General features: G+C 39.0%; 1 protein-coding gene across 3 annotated transcripts in view; it reads left to right on the top strand.

Moving 5' to 3' along the window:
• Positions 1 to 9,642, top strand: part of LOC121330754 (F-box/LRR-repeat protein 16-like) — a 31,284-nt gene extending 21,642 nt beyond the window's left edge. For all 3 annotated transcript variants that reach the window (XM_041277482.1, XM_041277480.1, XM_041277481.1), the window contains 5 exons: positions 506 to 1,165; positions 7,593 to 8,101; positions 8,551 to 8,635; positions 8,978 to 9,041; positions 9,382 to 9,642. In XM_041277482.1, coding sequence (XP_041133416.1) covers positions 509 to 1,165; positions 7,593 to 8,101; positions 8,551 to 8,635; positions 8,978 to 9,041; positions 9,382 to 9,530 — 1,464 coding nt within the window. In that variant the 5' untranslated portion in view covers positions 506 to 508 and the 3' untranslated portion in view covers positions 9,531 to 9,642. The remainder of the gene's footprint in view (positions 1 to 505; positions 1,166 to 7,592; positions 8,102 to 8,550; positions 8,636 to 8,977; positions 9,042 to 9,381) is intronic.
• The last annotated feature ends 12,428 nt before the right edge of the window (positions 9,643 to 22,070 follow it).

A 22,070-nucleotide genomic window follows, 5' to 3' on the forward strand; every position in this document is an offset into this window, starting at 1 on the left:
CTCGATTTTGTAATATTTCTGTATTTATAGCTGCCACTGTGGGAATGCTGTAGTCACTTTGCTTTCAAATCCTTTTTGTATGAAAAAGCATTATATGAATGTGTTTATTAATTAATTACTCACAATAGTATATATGTATATGTGTGTGTGCGTGTATTTGTTTTGTTTTCTGAATTGTTTAAATTCCAAAAAGTCAGTTTAGATGCTGTAAACGATTAATTGTTGAAAGGTTAGAAATTATTCAGCCTGAAAGACAAGTGGACTAAATTGTTGGACTTTTCTATGCCTTTTTTTGCAAAACCATTTCTAAACGTTCACTTGGGAGTGTTTGTAATGCAAAACTGTACAAGGCACTGTTGTAATTAGTTTTGTTTTCAAGTTGAAAGATCAGTTTTATCGCTTTAATATGAAATTTCTTGTTTTCTTTTGTAAAATAACATACCATTTGTCATAGTCCAAATTTGGTACACACAGGTTTAACTAACCTTTCCTCTCTTTCCATTAGTAAATGTTGAAGATGACCACTCCTAACGACCTCAAGTCTCCCTGTGTGCCGAGGAACGGCTTGGTCAAACTTCCTGCCCAGCCCAATGGTCTTGGCTCGGCCAGCATCACCAAAGGAACCCCAGCGATCAAAAACCGCCTGTGCCAGTCCTCCTCCGTGCCCACCATCCTGCTTCCGGCCAGCCTGCCGTGCCACATGGAACCCCTGCCCACCGCTGCATCCCTCCTGGTGGGTGATCCAGATGATGGCTCCCCCACCTCGGACCAGCCCCCACGCAGGAAGCTTTCCAAGCCCTCCTTGGAGCGACAGGTGGTGCTGGATGAGAAGGTTCTCAACCGGCTGCTCTGGTACTTCACCATGGCAGAGAAGTGCATCCTGGCGCAGGTATGTAAGACCTGGAGGAAGGTTCTCTACCAACCCAAGTTCTGGGAAGGGGTGACGCCCATCCTGCATGCCAAGGAGCTCTACAGCCTCCTGCCCGGCGTCGAGAAGCAGTTTGTCAGCCTGCAAGCCTTCGCCCTGCGCGGGTTCCACTCCTTCTGCCTGGTTGGGGTCTCGGACTTGGACATTTGCGAGTTCATTGACAACTACCCCCTCTCCAAGAAGGGAGTCAGGTCTGTCAGTCTGAAACGGTCAACCATCACAGACGCCGGCTTAGAGGTAAGGTTTTGTGTATTTATTTTAACCCATTATGGCAGATGCAAGAAAATGCAAAATATCTCAAATAACTTAAAGGCATTGCATAGCAAACCTATGCCTAAAGATGTCAAAATACCTGCCTGATAGTCGCACACTGATATGTGACACCATGATAAAAGTGTATTGGTTCATACCATGTGATAAAAGCATTACCACTATGGCACCACTCATCAGGCTCGTACCATTGTATTGCATTGCTATTGTAGTGCACCGTTTTGCCATGGTGACAATTTGGCAGTGGCATAAACACAAACACAGGCAGCCTTACCACATGTACAAACTGATAAATATCTACACTGAATTCCGGACTGAGCTTATGGTTCCAGAGATGGCAATACCACTCCTATTGCGTAGGTGTTCACCCATTCCAGGTTTTACTATGAGCTTGGCTAGCTACAGTGTATAGGTAACTCGATCATGGGCTTGTTTCTGTATCGTAAATGTGTAAGTGCAAATACAAAAGGTCTTACGACAAGTTATTGCCTCTAATTTCAAACACTTATTACGCATTTTGATAGTCCATTCGAAACTAACTTGTTTTTTAATTGAAATATGAAGTTAGACTTATATGCCTCGCTCATTCTTTATGGGAAAATAAATGGAACAGGCAAAATGTGGGACAATGTTCTGTGAAAGGATATTGGAAATCGAATTGCTTAATTTATAAAAACAATTGACAATAAGGTACACACATTGTTTTTAGGATTTTAGTACTGATATGATGTGGAGGTTTCGGCTGATCCCCGGAACCAACAAGAATGTTAATTATGTTGTGTTTCACTTGATTGGATTTTAATTTGAATGACTAATAAAGGATCTTAAAGTCAGGAAGGGGATATCCGCTGTCCCCAACAGCCAGCCATCATGAAAGCCATCTTCCTTTCCAATGTGTTTAACAGCACACACAGTTTGTCCAGATGAATGCATCGTGCGGAGCCCAGCCATTTCACAACGATATGAGATTGTAGCATATAGTCATTGAGTGGTACACAGCATGATATTCGTCAACACTGCTTTTATTTGAATATGTGTACCATCCACAGCTCCAATCACATTGGGAAAATCACAGATGGAATGAAAACCTTCCTTTTATTAACTGTAATTCCCATATGGGTCACGTAATGTGTTCAGCGTGGTTTGTAAAGGCAGTCGTTACGTTCTCAATGGAGCGGCATACTGGTGCCGTGCTCATGGCCGTCACGCATCGCCCAATACGTTTTGGAAGGAACCACCGGCAAGGAAACGTGACGTGACCAACACTTGAGCTTCTATAGACAGGGCATGATGTCTCTCTGTTTGCCTGCTCACATATAGCTCAAGTGAGGTGAAGAGTTGATGGATGTCCTCCCTCTTAACGGTGCTATTATATCCTCATTAGACAGCTTGTCAAAGATGTTACGCACATGTCTCTTAATGTAATTTGTGTGAGCCAATGCCCCGTGTTGTCGTAATTCTCTCTGTCTGTGTCTAGATACACAGTATCAGCATGATTTTTTCAAAAGGGGCAAAATAAAAACTAGGTCGCAAAGTGGTTTCCAAAACTTGATTGGGGTCACTAAACATATGGCTTTTAGTAGGTTGAAAGTTGAAAGCTGTGTCATGTGTCCACCTGTGTTGAACCCTTAAAATATAAATAAGTTGATTTAGTTACATAAATCAGGTGTTAAAAATAATTTTGCGCCTTTTAAAAATCAGGCCCTAAGTGAGAAATCTAGGTGAGATTCACCATTCTTATTTATGTGATAAAAAAAATTTTGTGCCGATAAAATCCGAAAGGTTTTATGAACAAGCGGTGTGGGTGTCGTTATATGAAGACGCCACTTCATTCGTATTTCACCTTTCAACTTTGTATATGCCTGATATGCAGTTTGTATAGAAACGAGCCCCAGGTCGGTCCTATTAAACTCGTAGTTAACCCAGGAATGGATCAAACTGCTATGCAACTGGAGTCTTATTTCCATCGCTGGGTTCAGTGCTGGCTCAGTGGATCTGTTTACTGGCTGAGCAGGGATAGCAGGTGTGATCTCAGAGGGACTTGGACCGGTTCCAGTTTTAGTTGCAGAGAGCCTGGTATTAAAACCAGGTTTGGGAGCAGCTGTGATCAGCTATTAATACTGTGTTTACCATTCACAAGGACCAGAGCCTCACGGTTGACATCCTGTCCCTTGGACACCTAACAGGCTTTTGTTACTAATTTATACTTGCCATCTTGGATTACAAGGAGATTTTATTGGTGCATTTTTAGTCCTTTTTGTGTGCGACAGTATTACAAACAAAATAACCAACAGAAGATGTGTATTTGTTTTTCTACTAAAATATTATTCATCATGTACTCAATCCTTCTACAGTTTAGCCTTCTCTATGCCTACAGTAGTTCCTGACAGGCTGCATATACACCATGCGTCATGAACCCTGTAGTCAATCGAGAAGCTAAACACTTGACTATGTAAGCACTGTAGTACCGGGTTCTAGAGTGTTCCAGCTTAAAAACATAAAGTTAAAACGTAAGATTATGTGCAAAAGCAAGACTTGTAGCTGGCGCAACCAAACCAACCAATTGAGTAAAATGAAAGATAATTTGCTTCCTACCACTAAGCCTCTGTATGGTGCAGCCTTGTTTAGTTGAAAAAGAAAGGATTGGAATGTCCTGAAAGGCAAAAATATAGATGTGAGAATTGTAGGCGTCAGTGAATACACAATAAATGGATCACAGTCCAGGCTGTTCTGCCCTCACTGTTATTTCTTTGCCTTGTTAAAGGAGTGACCAGTGGCAGTGATTGTTAAATGGAGCGGAGCAGTTACAAAATTCCGCAGTCCGCTCGTAATATCCTCCACTCCACTCTGTGCTTTCTTCCATTCCACTCCACTGCTTGAGAGTCCTGCTCCGCTGACATGGTATTAAAAATATGTATTTATAATAATAAATAAATACACTAGCCTTCCCCCCACTGTGTTGTCGATTTGCAGATGAGATTTAATTTACATTCAGAAAGGAATACTATTTAATCGTCCTTATTATAATCACATGGCTTGACCCAAGTCATAAAGTGCTCAGAGAAGTTATCTCATTCAATTCGAAGATGCTTTCTTATTATTATTGCATGATACTGAAAAAATGTGTACATTGAAACTAAAGTCAAAGTTAGGAAGTTAGCTCAAAGCAACTCACAAACAAACATGAGTCATGACGGGGCTTACGGACCACTTTAAGAGTGCAGAAAATATAAACCATGTTCACAGGGTTGTATTGGGGCATAACCATTGAACTGTATAAGCTATATAGTAACAGCAGACAGATTTACACACTGGTGACGTTTCTCACATTTTTATATGGCACAAATGCAGTTCCACAATTGGGATATTATATATTTGTCACTCCATAATGAATTATAAAGTGCAACACCAATCATATATATATATGTGTGTGTGTATATATATATATATATATATATATATATATATATATATATATATATGTGTGTGTGTGTGTGTGTGTGTGTGTGTGTGTGTATATATATATATATATATATATATATATATATATATATATATATATATATATATATATATATATATATATATATATAAAAGCTTTTTAAAAATGCAATTCTCAAGTCTGCAAACATAAAAGTGCCGGACATGATGGAAAATACTGTACAGTGACTGCATCTGTATTTTTTTATAACTCTTGTGCCAACTCCATGGCCGAACATGTATTTAAGAAAAGTAAAACTGTGCTCGGTTCTTCTCAGTGCTCTAGAGCGGGCCGGAAATGTCCACTCCAGCAACTAACCCCTCTCTGCTCGCTCACTCCATATACAATTGGCTCGCTCTGCTCACACTCTCTGATCAGTGGTGTGTTAAACCCAGGTAATGCTAATGAATGATAAACCAATCTGATGGACAGTGCTAGCTTTTGAGGTTGGCTTATACTTTACAGTACAATAGCCAGAATCGAGACAGCTTGGTAAAGACAGTTGAGCGAAGCAGAACTACTTCTTGGCTCTAACAGTGGCTGTTTTAAAAAAAAAAAACTCTGCTTAACAGGAGCAAGGTGTCTTTTGTTTCCTTTCTTTTTCTTTTGTTTTTTGAACTGAGGTGCACATACCCTTGTGGAGGACCCAGGCAGTGTCACTGTGCTGTTGTGTTTCACATGCTCTTTGTTCCGTTCTAATTGGCATCCCTCTTTTCCACTCCACCCCCCACCCAACATCCGTATTGGGTTACCCAGTATTGGATTCCTATAGTTTCTTTTTTAAGGGAGTTCCTTCTTAATGTCAGATCTATAGTCCTGTTTCTGTGAGTTATTTTGTTGTGGTTGTTTTTTTAATAACTAGATCTTGTGGAAATTAGTACTTTCTGAAAAACAAGAACAACGATATCTCAATAATTAACAGTATTTTACAGTTGCAATGCTGAATGAGGTGGTGTAAGATAAAATGGGAACTCGTCTGACAGTGGTACAATTAATTACTCTTACCAATTATAATTAAGTCCACAACAATTTACATACTAAATGGATTCTATTGTTGAATAGACTTAATTTTAATGACTTTTTAATGCAGGGAAATCTAATGATACATCGCTTAATGTGCAATCTCCCTTTCGTGGTTGTGTAAAAGCCCAAGTGAAATATCAAAGCACTGCTGCCCATCGATACCCTTAAAGTCTCCAAAACTAACAGAAGTATTGCATATAGAGCTACTGATAATACAGAATGTACAATATACTGAATAGTGTCAATTGTAATCCATTGAATAATTAAACAAGTAAATCCAGGTAACATGGTTTGTCTTCATTGGCAACAGTTTTAACTTATTTACAACACAGTCCTGTGTCTTAGTGTCCATTTCTTATATTTTGTTTTGGTTAAGGAACAGGGTAGAATCCACATTCTTTGCACTTAGAGGAACGCAGCTTGTTTACAATCTGCCCAGCCTTGCTGAAAACCTGCTCGCTGGAGAGTCATGTTGATGGGATGCTTAAAATGATTTTGGCCAGTGGGCTACTTTTGGAAAGCCATCTTTGTTGTTTTATCACCATTCATTTATTGCTACAAAATGAACCCAAATACCCAAAATGAACCTCGTGCTTTTCGAACAAGGTGTGTGTGAGCATAGTGAAGACCTGCAGGCAGGGGAAGAAAATCCAAGAAATGCACTTGGAGAATAATAATGGTTGACATCGCTGTAGGGGACATTTCTAATTATCAAAATCCGTTTGCAATTTTGTAGAAAATGTCAGTGTGATTGAGGTTAATTAAATGCTCACGTTTTAATTTAATCATATAAATGTTTGATGTTTTGAATTTAGTGCTCACGGATGATGGGTTTGATAAAGCTTCCCATGAAAAGCCTGTCAATGAACAAAATCCTGAACTCCACAATTATCCCTGCTTTTAGCCTGGAGCCTTGTTGTACAACAGATACACAGCCGCTGAAGACAGTAGTCGCTGTCAAAAACATAGTACTATGGTTTATTAACTGGTATGGAACTTCTAAGTAGGAATGCACTGTAATAAATATTTAAGTCTTACTTGACAGATTTTTTTCTCATTGTTAATTTATAACAAAAATTGTGTAAAAGTGCTAGTACTGCTACTGTTCATGTCTGACAAATCAAGTGTGTATTTTGTGGCCCCCTCTTTTCTAGCATACCTGCTGCTTTTGTTTAGTGTTCTGTAAATGTATTAAATATAGTCGCTATAATCCTGTATATTACCCTATCCACTGGCATCCAGTCAAGTACAGGATCGATTTTGAAACTCTGCTCCACACGTGAGAAGCTCTGAGGGGCTTGGAGCCAGACTGTCTAAGTGCCACGATGTCTCCTAAACCCTGCTTGCTGTTTAAGGTTCCCTGGTGGTGTGGATGATAATAAGGGCTCCCCAACATTCAATTTAATAAACTCATTCATTTGACTGTTTAGTTTGGCATGATTATGTGATTTATTTGATTTGTAGAAACGCTCATGTTTTTTTCTTACTTTTTGGGTTGATGTTGAGACAGCAGGCACCTGTATCGGTGGGTTTCAGTAGCATCGTGGGCATGCAAATACTGTAAAGCTAAATTAAATCATGGGTTTAATTCTTTATAGTAGCATGGGGATAATAAAAATGTATTTTCACAGAAAATCACTGCCTCTACCTATAAGATAATGCATAAGTGAAGGTCCAGTAATGGACCCATGGTTTAACAATTGCCTTTTGATCAATACCACAGAAGCGTTTTTTTCAGTATGTACAATAGCCCTCAAAAGTTCAGTCACTTGGGTATCACTGCTGTGATCATTGGAGAAATTTACTGAACGCAGCCAAAACTCTTGGTACTTCGTTCTTTTCTGCCTCTCCCCTCTCCCCTGTTTCCCTGCTCCTTTCCCTCCCGCTCAGGTGATGCTAGAGCAGATGCAGGGTCTGGTGCACCTGGAGCTGTCCGGCTGCAATGACTTCACAGAGGCGGGGCTATGGTCCAGTCTGAATGCGCGGCTCACCTCCTTGAGCGTTAGTGACTGCATCAACGTGGCGGACGACGCCATCGCCGCCATCTCGCAGCTCCTGCCCAACCTGTCTGAGCTGAGCCTGCAGGCCTACCACGTGACAGACACAGCCATGGCCTACTTCACTGCCAAGCAGGGCTACACCACCCACACGCTGCGCCTGCACTCCTGTTGGGAGATCACCAACCATGGCGTGGTCAACATGGTGCACAGCCTGCCCAACCTTACCGCCCTCAGCCTATCTGGCTGCTCCAAGATCACAGATGACGGCGTGGAACTGGTTGCGGAGAACCTCCGCAAACTGCGCAGCCTGGACCTGTCCTGGTGTCCCCGTGTCACGGACATGGCGCTGGAATACATCGCCTGTGACCTGCACAAGCTTGAGGAGCTCATACTGGACAGGTAGGGATGTGTACCCATTTGTTAATACAGATGAGTTCTCTTAGCTGTCCAAGCCTTTTGGCTCAAAGAGCCATACCGAGTACAAGGGAGTTATTATACAACACAAAATACTGACTAAATAGTTTCAATTGTCCTAAGAAATGGCTTAAGTAGTTTTGAAGTAAATGCACTGCATTTTGTCTGTACTTGCTTTTTTACCTAACAAACATGCCAAAGCAAAGTGTGCGCTACACACTGCAGTTTTTATTTCCCCTGTTTTATATATAAAGTTTTATGTTTATCTGTTGTCCGTTGCCAACAGTTGTTCTGTCTCCGCCATGGCTAAACTGCCCGTCTGTCTGTCTCTGATTTTATACTGGTCTGTTACATGCCATCAGCTGCCATTCTGTGGGCAGTCCTATACTGTGCCCTTGTCATCACCTCTGCCATTCTGCTCTTGCCCACCCCAGGTGTGTTCGTATCACAGACACAGGACTCGGGTACCTCTCCACCATGTCATCCCTTCGCAGCCTGTACCTGAGATGGTGTTGCCAGGTACGTCAACATGCCTTTTCAGGAGACTTCACACATCCAGGTTTGGTATGAGTTACAGCAGTGTTGCATTTTTGAAAATCGCCACCCCTTGATGATGTTATTTTGTGCCTTCCCATATATCCATCTGGGGCCAATTATTGTGTTATAAGGAAAGACAAATCTGAAGTGCATATACGTAAGGGGGGGAAAAAAACAAACTTGAGTTTAATCACATTCTGATCAAATTAGTTAATGTTTTTCCTATTTTGTATCCAATTTGTTTGGGAAGAAATATTTTAAATGAATGAGTTAAAAATAAATAATGCTGCATGACAGAAATGAATAACACTTTTTATTTTAAAGGTACAAGATTTCGGTTTACAACACCTCTTTGGGATGAGGAGTTTACGCCTCCTGTCCTTAGCAGGTACAGATTAATTAAATGTATTTATTTCAAAAATGTGCTACCCAATTCCAATTTCACTTCACCTGTGCAACCCGCTTACCAATCAGATGGACTGAAGAGTAACAGCCTCCATTCCCACTGTCAATCACTTTGAACAAGTACTTGCAGCAGTAGGATGTTTTATTCTTCTAATGTACACACATGAAAAAGGGGATTTTTTATATAGAAAAATAAGTTACTATTAATCTTCCTACATGTGTAAGTACGATTTTTTAAAATGTGCTCTCAATGTAATAAATTTTAAATCTTCAGTGGAATTATGTAAGTTTACTGTTAAAGTTGCTGTTGCTTTTCTTCTTAGGCTGTCCATTGCTGACCACTACAGGACTGTCCGGCCTTATTCAGCTTCAGGACCTGGAAGAACTGGAACTGACCAACTGCCCAGGGGCCACTCCTGAGCTCTTCAAGTACTATTCGCAGCACCTGCCCCGGTGCATGGTCATCGAGTAGTAAGAGGACGCGGACGATTGGCCAGAGTACCAAACCTTCTCCTCCAATCGAAACCGAGAGCTGACCAACCTACTTCATGCAGAACTTGGAGAAAAATGAAACAAAACAAAATGAGAAACTTTGCTTCTTTAAGAGAGAATGAAAAGGCTTGACAAAAAGAGAAACAGACATTGTAACAGATAAAACTACTAAATGAATTATATATATATAATATATATATTATATAATATATCTATAATATAATATATATATATATATATATAGATATAAAGAAAGATTTAAACTGTTTTAGCTTCGATGTGACATCATTCAATGTTTTTACAAAGAGTGCGTGTAAAGGTTCCTCCAATCATCTTGCATCTTTGTACTAGGCGTCCAGTGGGAATTGGCAAAGTGGAAGAGAGCATGAGAGACAGGAAGAGGCGTGACTAGTCTTTTTTTCAGAGTGTTTACCGCATAAAGCATTGGAGTCGGGCACATGCACTCCGGCTACCTTTGGTCCATTGAGCTCTTGAAGTTGGCTTCTCCATCTGTCTGTCTTAAAGAGAGAAAAAAAACAACAACGTTTTCTGTGTGAACTGCACGTTTACCCGCTTTTAATGCTTTTGTATTATTTATTTTGAAATGATTTTTGATTAAGGAAATTGAAGATTGTGTTAAGCAATCATGAGTTTTCAACTTATCCTGCGAAGGCAGAAATGTAACCCTGTGTGATATGACTTACATCCCCATTAGTAGCATTGCGAACCGCTAATGTTGTTTGAATGCGAGAAGTTGTGGATGGAGATTCCTTGTGTGTTTTATTATCATGGGTGGGGTTGAAGGTTGGAGGGATCAAGGGGTAGTAGAGGTGTTCAGAGACAGTAATGTATATACAATGGACAATATGCCCAGCTTGGTCTTTCTTTCTATTTATTTTATGTTGATTTAATTGTAAATGGTTTTCAAGGTTACAGATTCCTAGCTGACGGTGGGACTCTGCATCAAACCCCTCCTGGTCTCTTCTGATTTGTAGCAAATTAATTTGATGGTTTTAAAACAAGTGTTTCTGGCAAAAAATGGGCACGGTTCCCTCACACGCCAGTAGGAAAGCATTTTCCCCCATTCGGATCCATATCTGTGTAACACCAATAGCAGTAGCCGTCTCTGTCAGTGCTGTTTGGTAACCTAGTAATGACATCGCTTAGGAACTGAAATGCGTTTTAGATAGTGGGCATGCCTGTATTCTGTTAAGTTTGTCATCAGGTGGCGCAGGTGCTCTCGGTGTGCTTTCACACACAGCCAGCTTCTATCATCATCTGTACTTATAAAAGTATAACACATGTGTAATTACAAATTGCTTTTTTTTTTTTTTTTTTTTTTTAAATGTTTAACTTGAATTTGCATTTGTTGAAACAATACAAGAAATGAAGAACAAAGTATTTGTACATACATACTTCCATATATGGTTAAGAATGACTATAACATGGACATCAGAAGAAATTACTACCACACTAAATGAATGATTTTATTCCTCTTGGCTGATCAGGAGACTCCAGGAGGATTTCAAGTTCTAAGCCTCAGCTTCAAAGGTCTGTACTGTGATTTTATTTTTTAAATCTGTATTCTCCAATATCTTTTTAATCATGAATTGGAAGTCGTAGTTATGAGAGGGATTTGGTAAAAGGGTGCTCAGTTGCAGTGCTCTCCTGCTTCCCTTTGTCATTGAGGTTTGCAGCCATATGATTTTATGTCAACAGAGACAAAATTTTGGTTCCACTTCTTACTCCACATTGGCCCTTATATGAACTCTGTGCTGGGACAGTGGTTGAGCTCTGGGACCAAAGTTTCCTTGAAAGTCCACACCCAACCTTGTTCATCTTCTAAGATCTGACATGAACATGGCAGTGAGACACTAGATGGACAACAATTTTCACCAGAGCAGTAACCCTCTACCTTTGAGTACAGGGTTGTCATTAACTATGTGAATACAGGAAAGAATTGCTAACTTGTAGCCACAGCAGTTACTGACTGGGGGGAGCCTGCAGAAATGTAAAAATTTGGGAGGTTAAAACATTCCAAGAACAACAGAGTGGTCTTGTTTGCAGAAGAAGGGAGAAGTAAAATAAGTTTTGGAGGGTCAGTTTTAACACAGATTAAAATACCGTCATCATTCAATGTGTAAAGCTGCATTTTTATTGAACAATGTTAATTACGGTTCATTCAATGAATAACCCCAGGGAGATTAAACAGGGTTTAATTTAGATAATATATACCTTTCTGTTACACATTGAAAATGGACCCCTGTTTTGCATCTTACAGAGCCTTCCTCACTGCATTTTAAACAGAACTGTGTCTTTTAAGAAATCAGCCATGTATGATTAGGTAATTATTTAATTGGGATCTTACACAAGTTGCCTTTGTGTCTTGGAGAGTCAGCATATTGTACAGACATACGTTGTTGGTAGAAACGGTGCACTGATTAGCTAACCTTCTGACATCAGTGTTTACCCCATAGGAAAGTGTTCTCCTTTTTGATCTTTGGTGTTTTGCTTGGATATACAGTAGTCCACTCCCCAAAAAAAGGCTATAGAGAGGTTGTAAATCTGTAGAGTTTAATCAGATGGTGTTGACCATGAAGGTTAAGGGAAAAGGTCAGATAATTTGTTGACCCACATTGCCACTTCATAGGACCTTGGGCAGCTGTTTACATCAGAATTGTACAGTCGTGTGTAGGCAGATTTCCCATTGATAACTGAATTAATAGGTCAGCTTCTGAGATGCTTTTATATGGTATTTCACTGTTATTTATTTTTATGGTGCATTTAACATTGTTGATGTGATGTAATTAATTTTATTTTCATAAAAAAAAAAAAAAAAATCTTTTGTGCATGTCATAAATTGAGTACAAGTGTGACTAAGGCCCACTCAAATGCCTCTTGTTTAATTGGGACAGCCGCTTATTCAGGATATTTTTACCTCTCCTGAGGCCCCCCGATAAAGCAGCGCCGAAGAAAGGCCCGACAGGGCGTCCGTATACGTCCACTATATGGATGCCGTGGGGCGCTGTGTGTTACGAGGCAAAGACGAGTGCCTCCTACCCTTGAGAAAACAGTGTATTGGATGTATACAGACACCCTGAAGGACTTTACTGCATTTATAATCCAGGTCAAACAGTGGATTTGAAAGAGAAAAAAACAGAAATCGTTTTTAGGGAAAAAACTTTTTTTCATTCAATATCCTTATGTCAAAAGAGGGAACAAAAAGTAGTCCCACTTATAAGTTTGAACTACACACGAAGTAAAGCTGAGTAAATTAATTTAATTGAAACATGACTATTTTTGATGCATGTTGAATTGTACATTGCTATTGAATGTACATTGTTTAAAAACATGTTGAAAAGATCCACCAGGAGGCGACTTTACACCACGACGCTCTAGATAATACTGGACATCTACCCAGACCTTCCTCACCAAGCCTGGAGCTGTTTCGGTTGACAGAGCTTCAGATGTCATACATTTTTCAAGGTTTTTGCTCGAGAGGGGTGGCTAATTTGTAGCAGTGTCTTTTTGTGTTTTTCTGTAGCGTATACAAACAGCTAAAAAGACAGTCAGGGTGAGTGTGTATATTGACAGATTCCGCATTTTTGTTTTCGTTTATATAATCGGTTTATTTCAGCTCTGAGACAACGTAGCTTGAAATTGTATTTTGCATTATACCACTAAACCGTATTATCACGAGGAGCTTATAAGTCAAATGTATACTGTAAGTTTTTATTTTAAGTTAGTCAGAGGCCAGTGCTAAATTGTGCACAATTGCAAAACACCTGCACGTTATGCTCAGAATGAGCTGGAGGGGTTAGCGACACATGTATGCAGTCTACTGCTCCCAACCCACTGGGGAAACCAGACTTGTAAGTACACCCTGGTTTTAGGGAAAAATAAGTATTTGGGTGTTCGCCTCAAAAATGCATTAAGCACTGACAACGCAAGAGAAAAAGCGGGCTGGAAAATAATTACAATAACAATTGTGACTTTAAATATGCTTTCAAAAGTTTTTAACAAATTGATGCAATTATAAGCCTCACAATTGCCGGGGTCTTTAGTATATCTCCTAATATTTGAGAACCATCATTTGCACTGTCGTCACCCCCTTTTTGCAAATTTATGTAAGAATGCCCATAATTCCATATTCAACTAAGGCTGAATCACAAAGAAAAACTGCTGCTGCAAGGCATTCCCTAAAAAGTCGCTAACAGCATTGCTCTTGTTTAGTACATTTCACCCTAGACTTCCGACTCATTAACAACTGATTTGTGACATCTACCCCTAAACCCGTACACCAAAGCTCCCTGAACCTACATAGTAGTGAGTATTATGAGGCCAGACACTGCTATTTTTTCACTGCACTGTTACTGCAGCCTTCAAGGGTAGGGGCTTGGTTAAAATGGCTAAAGCAAACAGTCATAGCAGATCACTGTTCTGTGTCACTGTCCATTTCAGCACACAACATATGTGGCCCCTTCCCAATATGGCTATATATATATATATATATATATAAACTGTCTATTCTGCAAATACACTAGGAAAACATTGTAGCCCCACTGCCTCGCCAGCCTTTTTTTTTTTTTTTTTTTTTTTTATCAGCCCCCACCATGATAAAAGGGAATATCCTGAAAGTAATTTATTTGTATGTCTCTTTTGTATATATTTATTTATCCATTTTATTTATTTATGCATTGGTTGATTAATTGATTTACTGATTTTATTCATGACAATTTATAAGATAGGTAATTAATAATAATAAAACAACCCAGCTTCCACACTTACGTTTCCATGGGATATTGACACTATCGACTACATAGTGCTTCTGAAGCACGTAGCCAGTACTGGGCCATGTATAAAAGCTTCTGTGGAGTTGCATGACAGGTGATTCTCTAGGGAGCCACTGTTATAAATACAGGCACAAGCTTACAGTATTTTTTATTTTTTATTTTTTTGCAATTTCTTTCAAGCAATTAGTTATTGCTTGTGGAAATCTGGGAACAAACAGTGGTACCAAATGAAAGTCGTTTATCTCCAAAGTGAACTATTTTGTAATACTTGAATGACATTTACCTTTGACGTACCTCCTTTGTGTCTGTTTACAGTGTTTTTCTGTATTTGGCCTTTTGTGCTCTATTACTTTTCAGGAAGCATAGTTGACAGTCCGGTTTTATTGCTTACATTTCCCAAAGATAGTTGTAGCTGTTGGAACATAAGCCTCCCCTACAGTAAAGTTGGTAGTTCTAATTCCCAGGAGTTTTGTGAGACTAATGTAGTTATCAAGTTCCAAAGGCCAGTTGCCTAGAACTTATAGATGAAGTACCGCTGGCTTCTGGGATATTGAGTTCATCTGACACAAGCAATTACTCACCAATGATATTTATAAACCAAGATTCTGAACATTATATGGTTGGGTTTTCCTAATTTGATTTATTTGATTTCAGTCTTTCAAAGACTATGACGTATGATGCTCTGATCCTTAAAATATTAAATGGTACCATCTGACTCTGAATTCCTCTTCTGTACTTCCATGCAGTGGCGTTTTACTTTTACTAGACCTCTAGAAAATGTAAAATAATGTAGCTGTACTGTAGTCTTAATTCTACAAAGTTTCATAGGCTAGGAAAGATAGGGACTTAACTAAAGTAACTATGAGCATGGTACTGTAGTATTCTGAATAAAATGCCCTCTGACTGTCCAACATGAGAGATGTTGGGAAAGTGGGAGAATTGATTAGAAATGTGTGTTTTTTCATCAGGAGAGCATCTGTGCTTGCACCTTATCCATATGGCCACTCACCAACCATTGCAGCCCTAAACATTAATAGAAATCACTGATTCAGCGGTCTGCCTGTGTTACGTAGATGTTCTGTTACTTTTCTTTACAGCAGTGCGTTTTTAATAATAAAATGATTTTGCTGTGGCTGATCAACTGAAAAAATAACAAACAAAAAAAGTTCATCTAGTATAATTTTTTTTTTTTGCCACTGGAAATTCACAGGAACTTGTTAATATTTACTACAGAAAGATAAAGTATATATAAACATATATAGTACAATTGATAATGATATTAATAGGGGCATGTGTACTGGTTTAAAATAAACCCGGTTGTGGAGTTCCTGTGTAGCTTATGGTTTTCCATGGTTGTAATGTAAATCTTTATTAGCAGCTAATGCAAAAATGATTTCATGCATGAAGAAAGCCATAACCCACTTGGAACTGTTCTGAACTTTCTTTTTGTGCATAATATATTTTTGGCATATATTGGTTGTTAGAGGATAGTATATTAAACTGTTGTGTGGTTCGTACTGGAAAACTGCATCCTAGTGTAGAAAAGTAGACCACTGTTCTGGATCGTGAGATAGGTAGGAGAAGTATGTTTTTCTCAGGTGTGGGTTAACCTATAAAACAGGGCAGCATTACAAGCATATCCCTTTACCCAAAAGTACTGTCTAAGTTGTGCTGCCACTAACCCAGTAATTTAATTTTTATTTGACCCCCTTAACTTTAAAAAAAAAACAAGAACGAAGTAACAAAACAAACAACTCATTAATATATAGGATGATGTTGGCAGTAATTGCTCACAGTTATCATATTTGTTGAGGATTTCTGCACCATAAGAAATATAATCCTAGCGTATATTTTAAGATTAAAGCATTGTAGTACCCAGTTATATTAGCGACCTACAGTGCTTATAGAAAGTCTACACCCCTTGAACTTTTTTCACATTTTCTTGTGTCTGTGCCTAAGAGTTTCATGCATTTTTAAATGAGGATTTTTTCCACTCATCTACACACCATACTCCACACTGTTAAGGGGAAAAAAGTTTTTATTGAGAAAAAATATATATATTACAAATACAAAACTGAAAGATCATAATTGGATAAGTCTCCACCCCCCCGAGTTAATACTTGGTGGAAGCACCTTTGGCAGCAATTCCAGCTGTGAGTCTGTTGGGATAGGTCTCTATCAACTTTGCACACCTAGATTTGGCAATATTTAACCATTCTTCTTTACAAAACTGGTCAAGTTCTGCCAAGTACCTTGGGTAGCATTGATGGACAGCAATCTTCAAGTCATGCCACAAATTTGATTGGATTTAGGTCAGGGCTCTGACTGGGCCGCTCAAGGACATTAACCTTTCTGTTCCTTAGCCACTCCAGTGTAGCATTGGCTGTGTGCTTTGGGTCGTTGTCATGCTGAAAGGTTAACTTTCGTCAAAGGGCAGCTGGTTTTCTTCAAGGACTTCTTTGTACTCTACTCCATTCATTTTCCCTTCTGTCTGGACAAGTGCCCCAGTCCCTGCTGATGAGAAACAACTCCATAGCATGATGCTGCCACCACCATGTTTCACAGTAGGGATGGTGTTCTTTGGGTGATGTGCTGTGTTGGCTTTGAACCAAACGACGCTTTGCATTTAGGCCAAAAAGTTCCATTTTAGTTTTGTCAGACCACAAAACTTTTTGCCACATGGCTACAGAATCTCAATATTTTTTGCATACTTCAAATGGGATTCAATGTGGGCTTTCTTGAGTAAAATACAGGTCAGTAGTCACATGCACACTTTGACCAGTCTTGGCCATAAAAGCATATAGCTCTTGCAAAGTTGCCATTGGCCTCTTGGTAGCCTCTCTGATCAGTCTCCTTGCTTGGTCATCCAGTTTGAAGCGACGGCCTGATCTAGGTGCCATACACCTTCCAGTTCTTAATAATCGTCTTGACCATGCTCCAAGGGATATTCAAGGCCTTTGATTTTTATTTATACCCATCCGCTGATCTGTGCCTTTCAACAACTTTGTCCTGGAGTTCTTTTGAAAGTGACTTGGTTGAGTCTTTGCTTTGAAATGCATTACTAAGCAGAGGGAACCTACAGGAACTGTTGAATTTATCCTGAAATCATGTGAATCACTACAATTGGAGGCCACTTGGTGTGTGATTTTGAAGCCGATTGGCTACACCTTAGCTAATTTAGGATTGCTGTTACAAGGGGGGTGGACCCTTATCCAACCAAGCTATTTCAGTTTTTATTTTTAATAATTTTCTACAAATTTCTAGAATGTTTTTTTCACTTGGAAGTTGTGGGGTAGGATGTGTAGATAAATGAAAAAAAAAGCATTTTAATTCCAGGCTATAAGGCAACAAAAGGAGAACATTTTGAAAGGGGGTGTAGACCTTCTGTAGGCACTGTATATCCTACAGTAATTGGGTACCACTCAAATTACTGGGCTATTGCTACTAGTGGTAGTACAGCAGAGGAACAGCTGCAGGAACATGGCAGTACTGTTAGTGCCTTTTGGTAAGGGAGATACATGTGCAAACCATTATTATTATTATTATTACACTATGTAACACAATTTTTGTTCCTGGGTAGTAAGTGTTATTTCCTAATTGCTTATTCCTCAAAAGTATAGAACATGGCTATTATTCCCCACAAACTTTGCTTTTGTGACCAGGACAGTGATATTTCAAAATATCACTATTTCCAATGGGAAAATGGGCAAATGTGTGTCTTTTTGTTCACATAAAGTCAGAAAAAAACAATGTATGAATCCAAATTAACATGTATTTATACTAAAGTAATACAAAGATGACTACAAAAGATTTAGAAGTGAGTAGTTTTTTGAGATTTACAATTATACTGTATTTACAGTACAGTATAATTGTAAATCTCGAAAAACTACTCACTTCTAAATCTTTGTATTACTTTACTATAAATACATGTTAATTTGGATTCATACGTTGTTTTTTATTGACTTTATGTGAATGAAAAGACACACATTTGCCCATTTTCCCATTGGAAATAGTGATATTTTTAAATATCACTGTCCTGGTCACAAAAGCAAAGTTTGTGGGGGAATAATAGCCATGTTCTATACTTTTGAGGCATAAGCAATTAGGAAATAACACTTACTACCCAGGAACAAAAAAATGTTTTTTTTTTTTGTTACACAGTGTTGTTTATTATTATTATTATTATTATTATTATTATTATTATTTACATCCCCTGAAACTTGTCAAAGTATTGTGTGTGCGTGTGTGTGTGGCGTATATGCCTAAAGTTGGATGAAAAAATAACATAACTAAGTTGATACTACCACTGTTATTTGCAACCTGCTTGCAAATACTACACAAACCATATGGCTCCAGGATCACAGGGCTGTTCTATTAACTCATTCTATAATGCACTTTGGTACTTATAGTCCTGCATCTTAGTGAACGTGGGGACATGTGGTCCTGGTGACACTGTTTGTTGTGATGTTGCGAATATTGGAAAATGTTTAAATGTATTTGAGGGAATTAATCTAATAACTGCTAACCAATAGAATAAGTCAATGACATTACTGTGGGTTCACAGTGAGTGAGACACCCAGCAAAGAAATGGTGGCTTAGAAAGGCTGGTGGCACCACATCTGTCTCCTTGATTTGTTAATGTCTGTTGTAATGATGCCCAAAATAAGGTAGATGTGATGTGTTATTTAAACTTCTTTACTGGAGAAATGTTTTATGGTGCACACCAGCATATGGTTCTGGTTTTGGAACAGAACTCAAACCGGTATGAATGCCTCTATAAACAACATTGTTTTCTACAGCTTAGGACCAAAAGTAGGTCCTGAAACTGCACACTGATGTTTTTTTTTTTAATTTAATTTTATGATTTATTTATTAGATGTGACAAAAGTCATGAGTTTTAATATTCCTCCTGTAAATAATGACATTTCCTTTGAATCTTTTTATTTTATCTCATGGCTGCAGTGCCTTGTCAAACAAGCGTTGTCATTTTGAAATGGTTTGGTTGCAGTCTGCACCGTTTTAGTAAAAGTTGTACAAAAAAAGCCTTTGTCATGTTTCTTTCCCCTCTCTGTATCTCCCTCCTTGTTTAATCATGTCTTAATTAAAATGCCACAAAGCTGCTGCATTGAGAGCATGGCTAATTTTTGAAGAGAATTAATAAAATAATAATTATAACCAAGTTGTTTTTTTTTTTTTTTTTTAGGAAGGAGCAGCTTTAAGTATTCCCTTTAGTTTGTTGAATCTTCCCATAAATGCAGTACTGTTTGCCATACTTCTGAAATACTGGTTGCTCAATATGGTGGAAGTCACATAATCACATGATTCATTAGAGACACCGTGATTGAATGGGAGTTTTAAAGGATGTTTCCCCAGTGGGTTATGTAAATGAGAGGTAACACAACTATGAAGCCTTGGTAATTAAGCCTTGATGTGGCACTGAATGGGATCAAATCAGAGACCACCCACACTTAAGGTTCTATGTCTTTTTTCTCCCCAGTAATTGTTAAATTGAAAATGCATTTTTGTGGTGCTATAGTTAGGGCGTTGGTAACAGTATTTCATACGAACGTGGAGATGCCTTAGTTTATATCAGTCCCTCAGGGGTCATACACTAAGGCATGCCTCTGGTTTGTCCAAGGGATCACTTGGAGCAGGGACTTGAATCTCTGAGCTGTGAATAAACCTGAGCTGTGAATTTATACTAACAGCATGAGACTTTCCCAGCACCATGAAGAGGCACTTGCTGTAAAGTGTCACTGAATTGACTTGGTCTGAATGACAAGGCAGGTCTGCCAAGAGTCACTGTCACACTTCACTCCACCCCCCCGTCATATATAACAAAGAACTGAACAATGGGTTTACAATAAAACTAAGGGGTTATACATAGAACTAATAGATGTTCCACAGTTCTGTTATTCATATTTAGTGTTTTTATTTAAACACAAATCATATGGTGCACAATTCAGTTATTTATATCAAATACCTTTACTCACCACTCTCACTACAGGGGGCAGCACATCAATATGTGTCGCCAGGACAACACCCGTCTGCAAGGAGTTTTCATTTTTCTGGGTTTATACATGACCAGGATTACTACCTCTAATTTGTTCAGGCGTGTTGGTGGTTGGTCGTTATATAGAATAGCCCAATGACTTGCCACTTTGATACTGTCCTCTGTGAACTCAGGGATACGGAAGCACCTGCCAATGGAACGACTACCATCAGCCCCTATGAAAGGCTGACAAACCTGCTGTTTTACCCACCCTGCGATGCAATATTGATTGGCTTGGAGTTACAGCAGTGACTTCAGCCAGGTTATAAAGTTACACAGGCGCCAATGCCAGCTAATGATGTTTCTGAACAAAAACACTATTAACACCACTGTTAAAACAACACCTGCATATCTGTTTTAGAAAAGTAATAGCACTCATACAAAGATGTCAAGCTTAATGTTTAAAGATAAATTGCTAAAGTTCATGTTGAGAATATGAATTACTGATCAAATCCTTTGAAGGCATTTTTTTTTTTTTTTTTTTTTTTTAAATGTATTCAATAAACATTTTAACACCTAAACTAAAATAAACTGATGCATTACACCAGAAATGTGCGACTACCCGCGTGAGACAACATGGCTAAATGGTTTGAGGTGCTCTCAAAATGCACAGCTCCAAGACTCCTCGAGACATGGGGTTCAAAATTCACTTGCTTCTTATTTTGTATTAAACATGTTCATAAAACAAAATAACACCAAATAAAAGGGTTTGGTTATTTAATTGTATTGATTGGTTATTACTTAGTTGCCAAAAATGGACTCAAAATTAAAATAGCCATTCAAAAAATACTTTAAAAAAGCCGTTCATAATGGCTGAGGGGTCTGGCGCTACATGTAGGTTATAGTTATCCCAGGACAGGTCGGTTTTTTAATGAAGTGGGGGACTGAGATAAACCATATAAAGATCATTGTGGCTGCTCTGCAAATTAAACAATTTCTTCTAGCATAGCAGCTAGTGTGTTGGTCTATGAAGAAGGATAATAGGGTTCGATCCCCAATTACAAGCCTCGGTTCCCACAAGCAGGGGCTTCTCCCAGGTGGAGGTGGGACGTGAACCCGGGACCTCCCACACCGAAGAATATCATCAATACCGCTGTACAGAAGATCCAGATCTCTTGCAGGAGCCTGTATCGGGCTTATGTCTTCATGTTTTGGATTGAGTCATCTAACTACCCCCAACCCTTGACCCCAATGCACTCTACACTCTCTCCTGCCAGCCTCAAGTCTCACCTCAGACTTGCTCACCAGGCTACTGGCTTCCAAGTGCATGCCGGGGTACCTGCGTCCAATTCTGACTCAAATGCGGGCTAGAGGCTTCTCGCAGGCGAAGGTAGGAGGTGGGACGCGAACATATACCGATAACGCTGTAGAAAAAAACTGTGCGTGATTTCTTTTAAAAGACATTTGCTCAGTAATGGTATCCCGCTAAGCAGTGGATGGCAAAATAACACTGAATACTTTTCAGTGTAGTTCTCGAACTTAACAGATCAATAATAGTAATATTAAAAAATAAAATAAATAAAAAATATTTGCATAGACTTAGGTGCTGGAACAATTTTTATAGTGGGTGTGCTGAAAGCCATTGAACAAAACTATGATGGAACCATGCAAAGACACCAGCACACCCAGCACCCCTAGTTCCAGCGCCCCTGTGCACAGTGATTTGCAAGAACCA

Source organism: Polyodon spathula, chromosome 18 (assembly GCF_017654505.1).
Source record: "Polyodon spathula isolate WHYD16114869_AA chromosome 18, ASM1765450v1, whole genome shotgun sequence".
NCBI lineage: Eukaryota > Metazoa > Chordata > Actinopteri > Acipenseriformes > Polyodontidae > Polyodon > Polyodon spathula.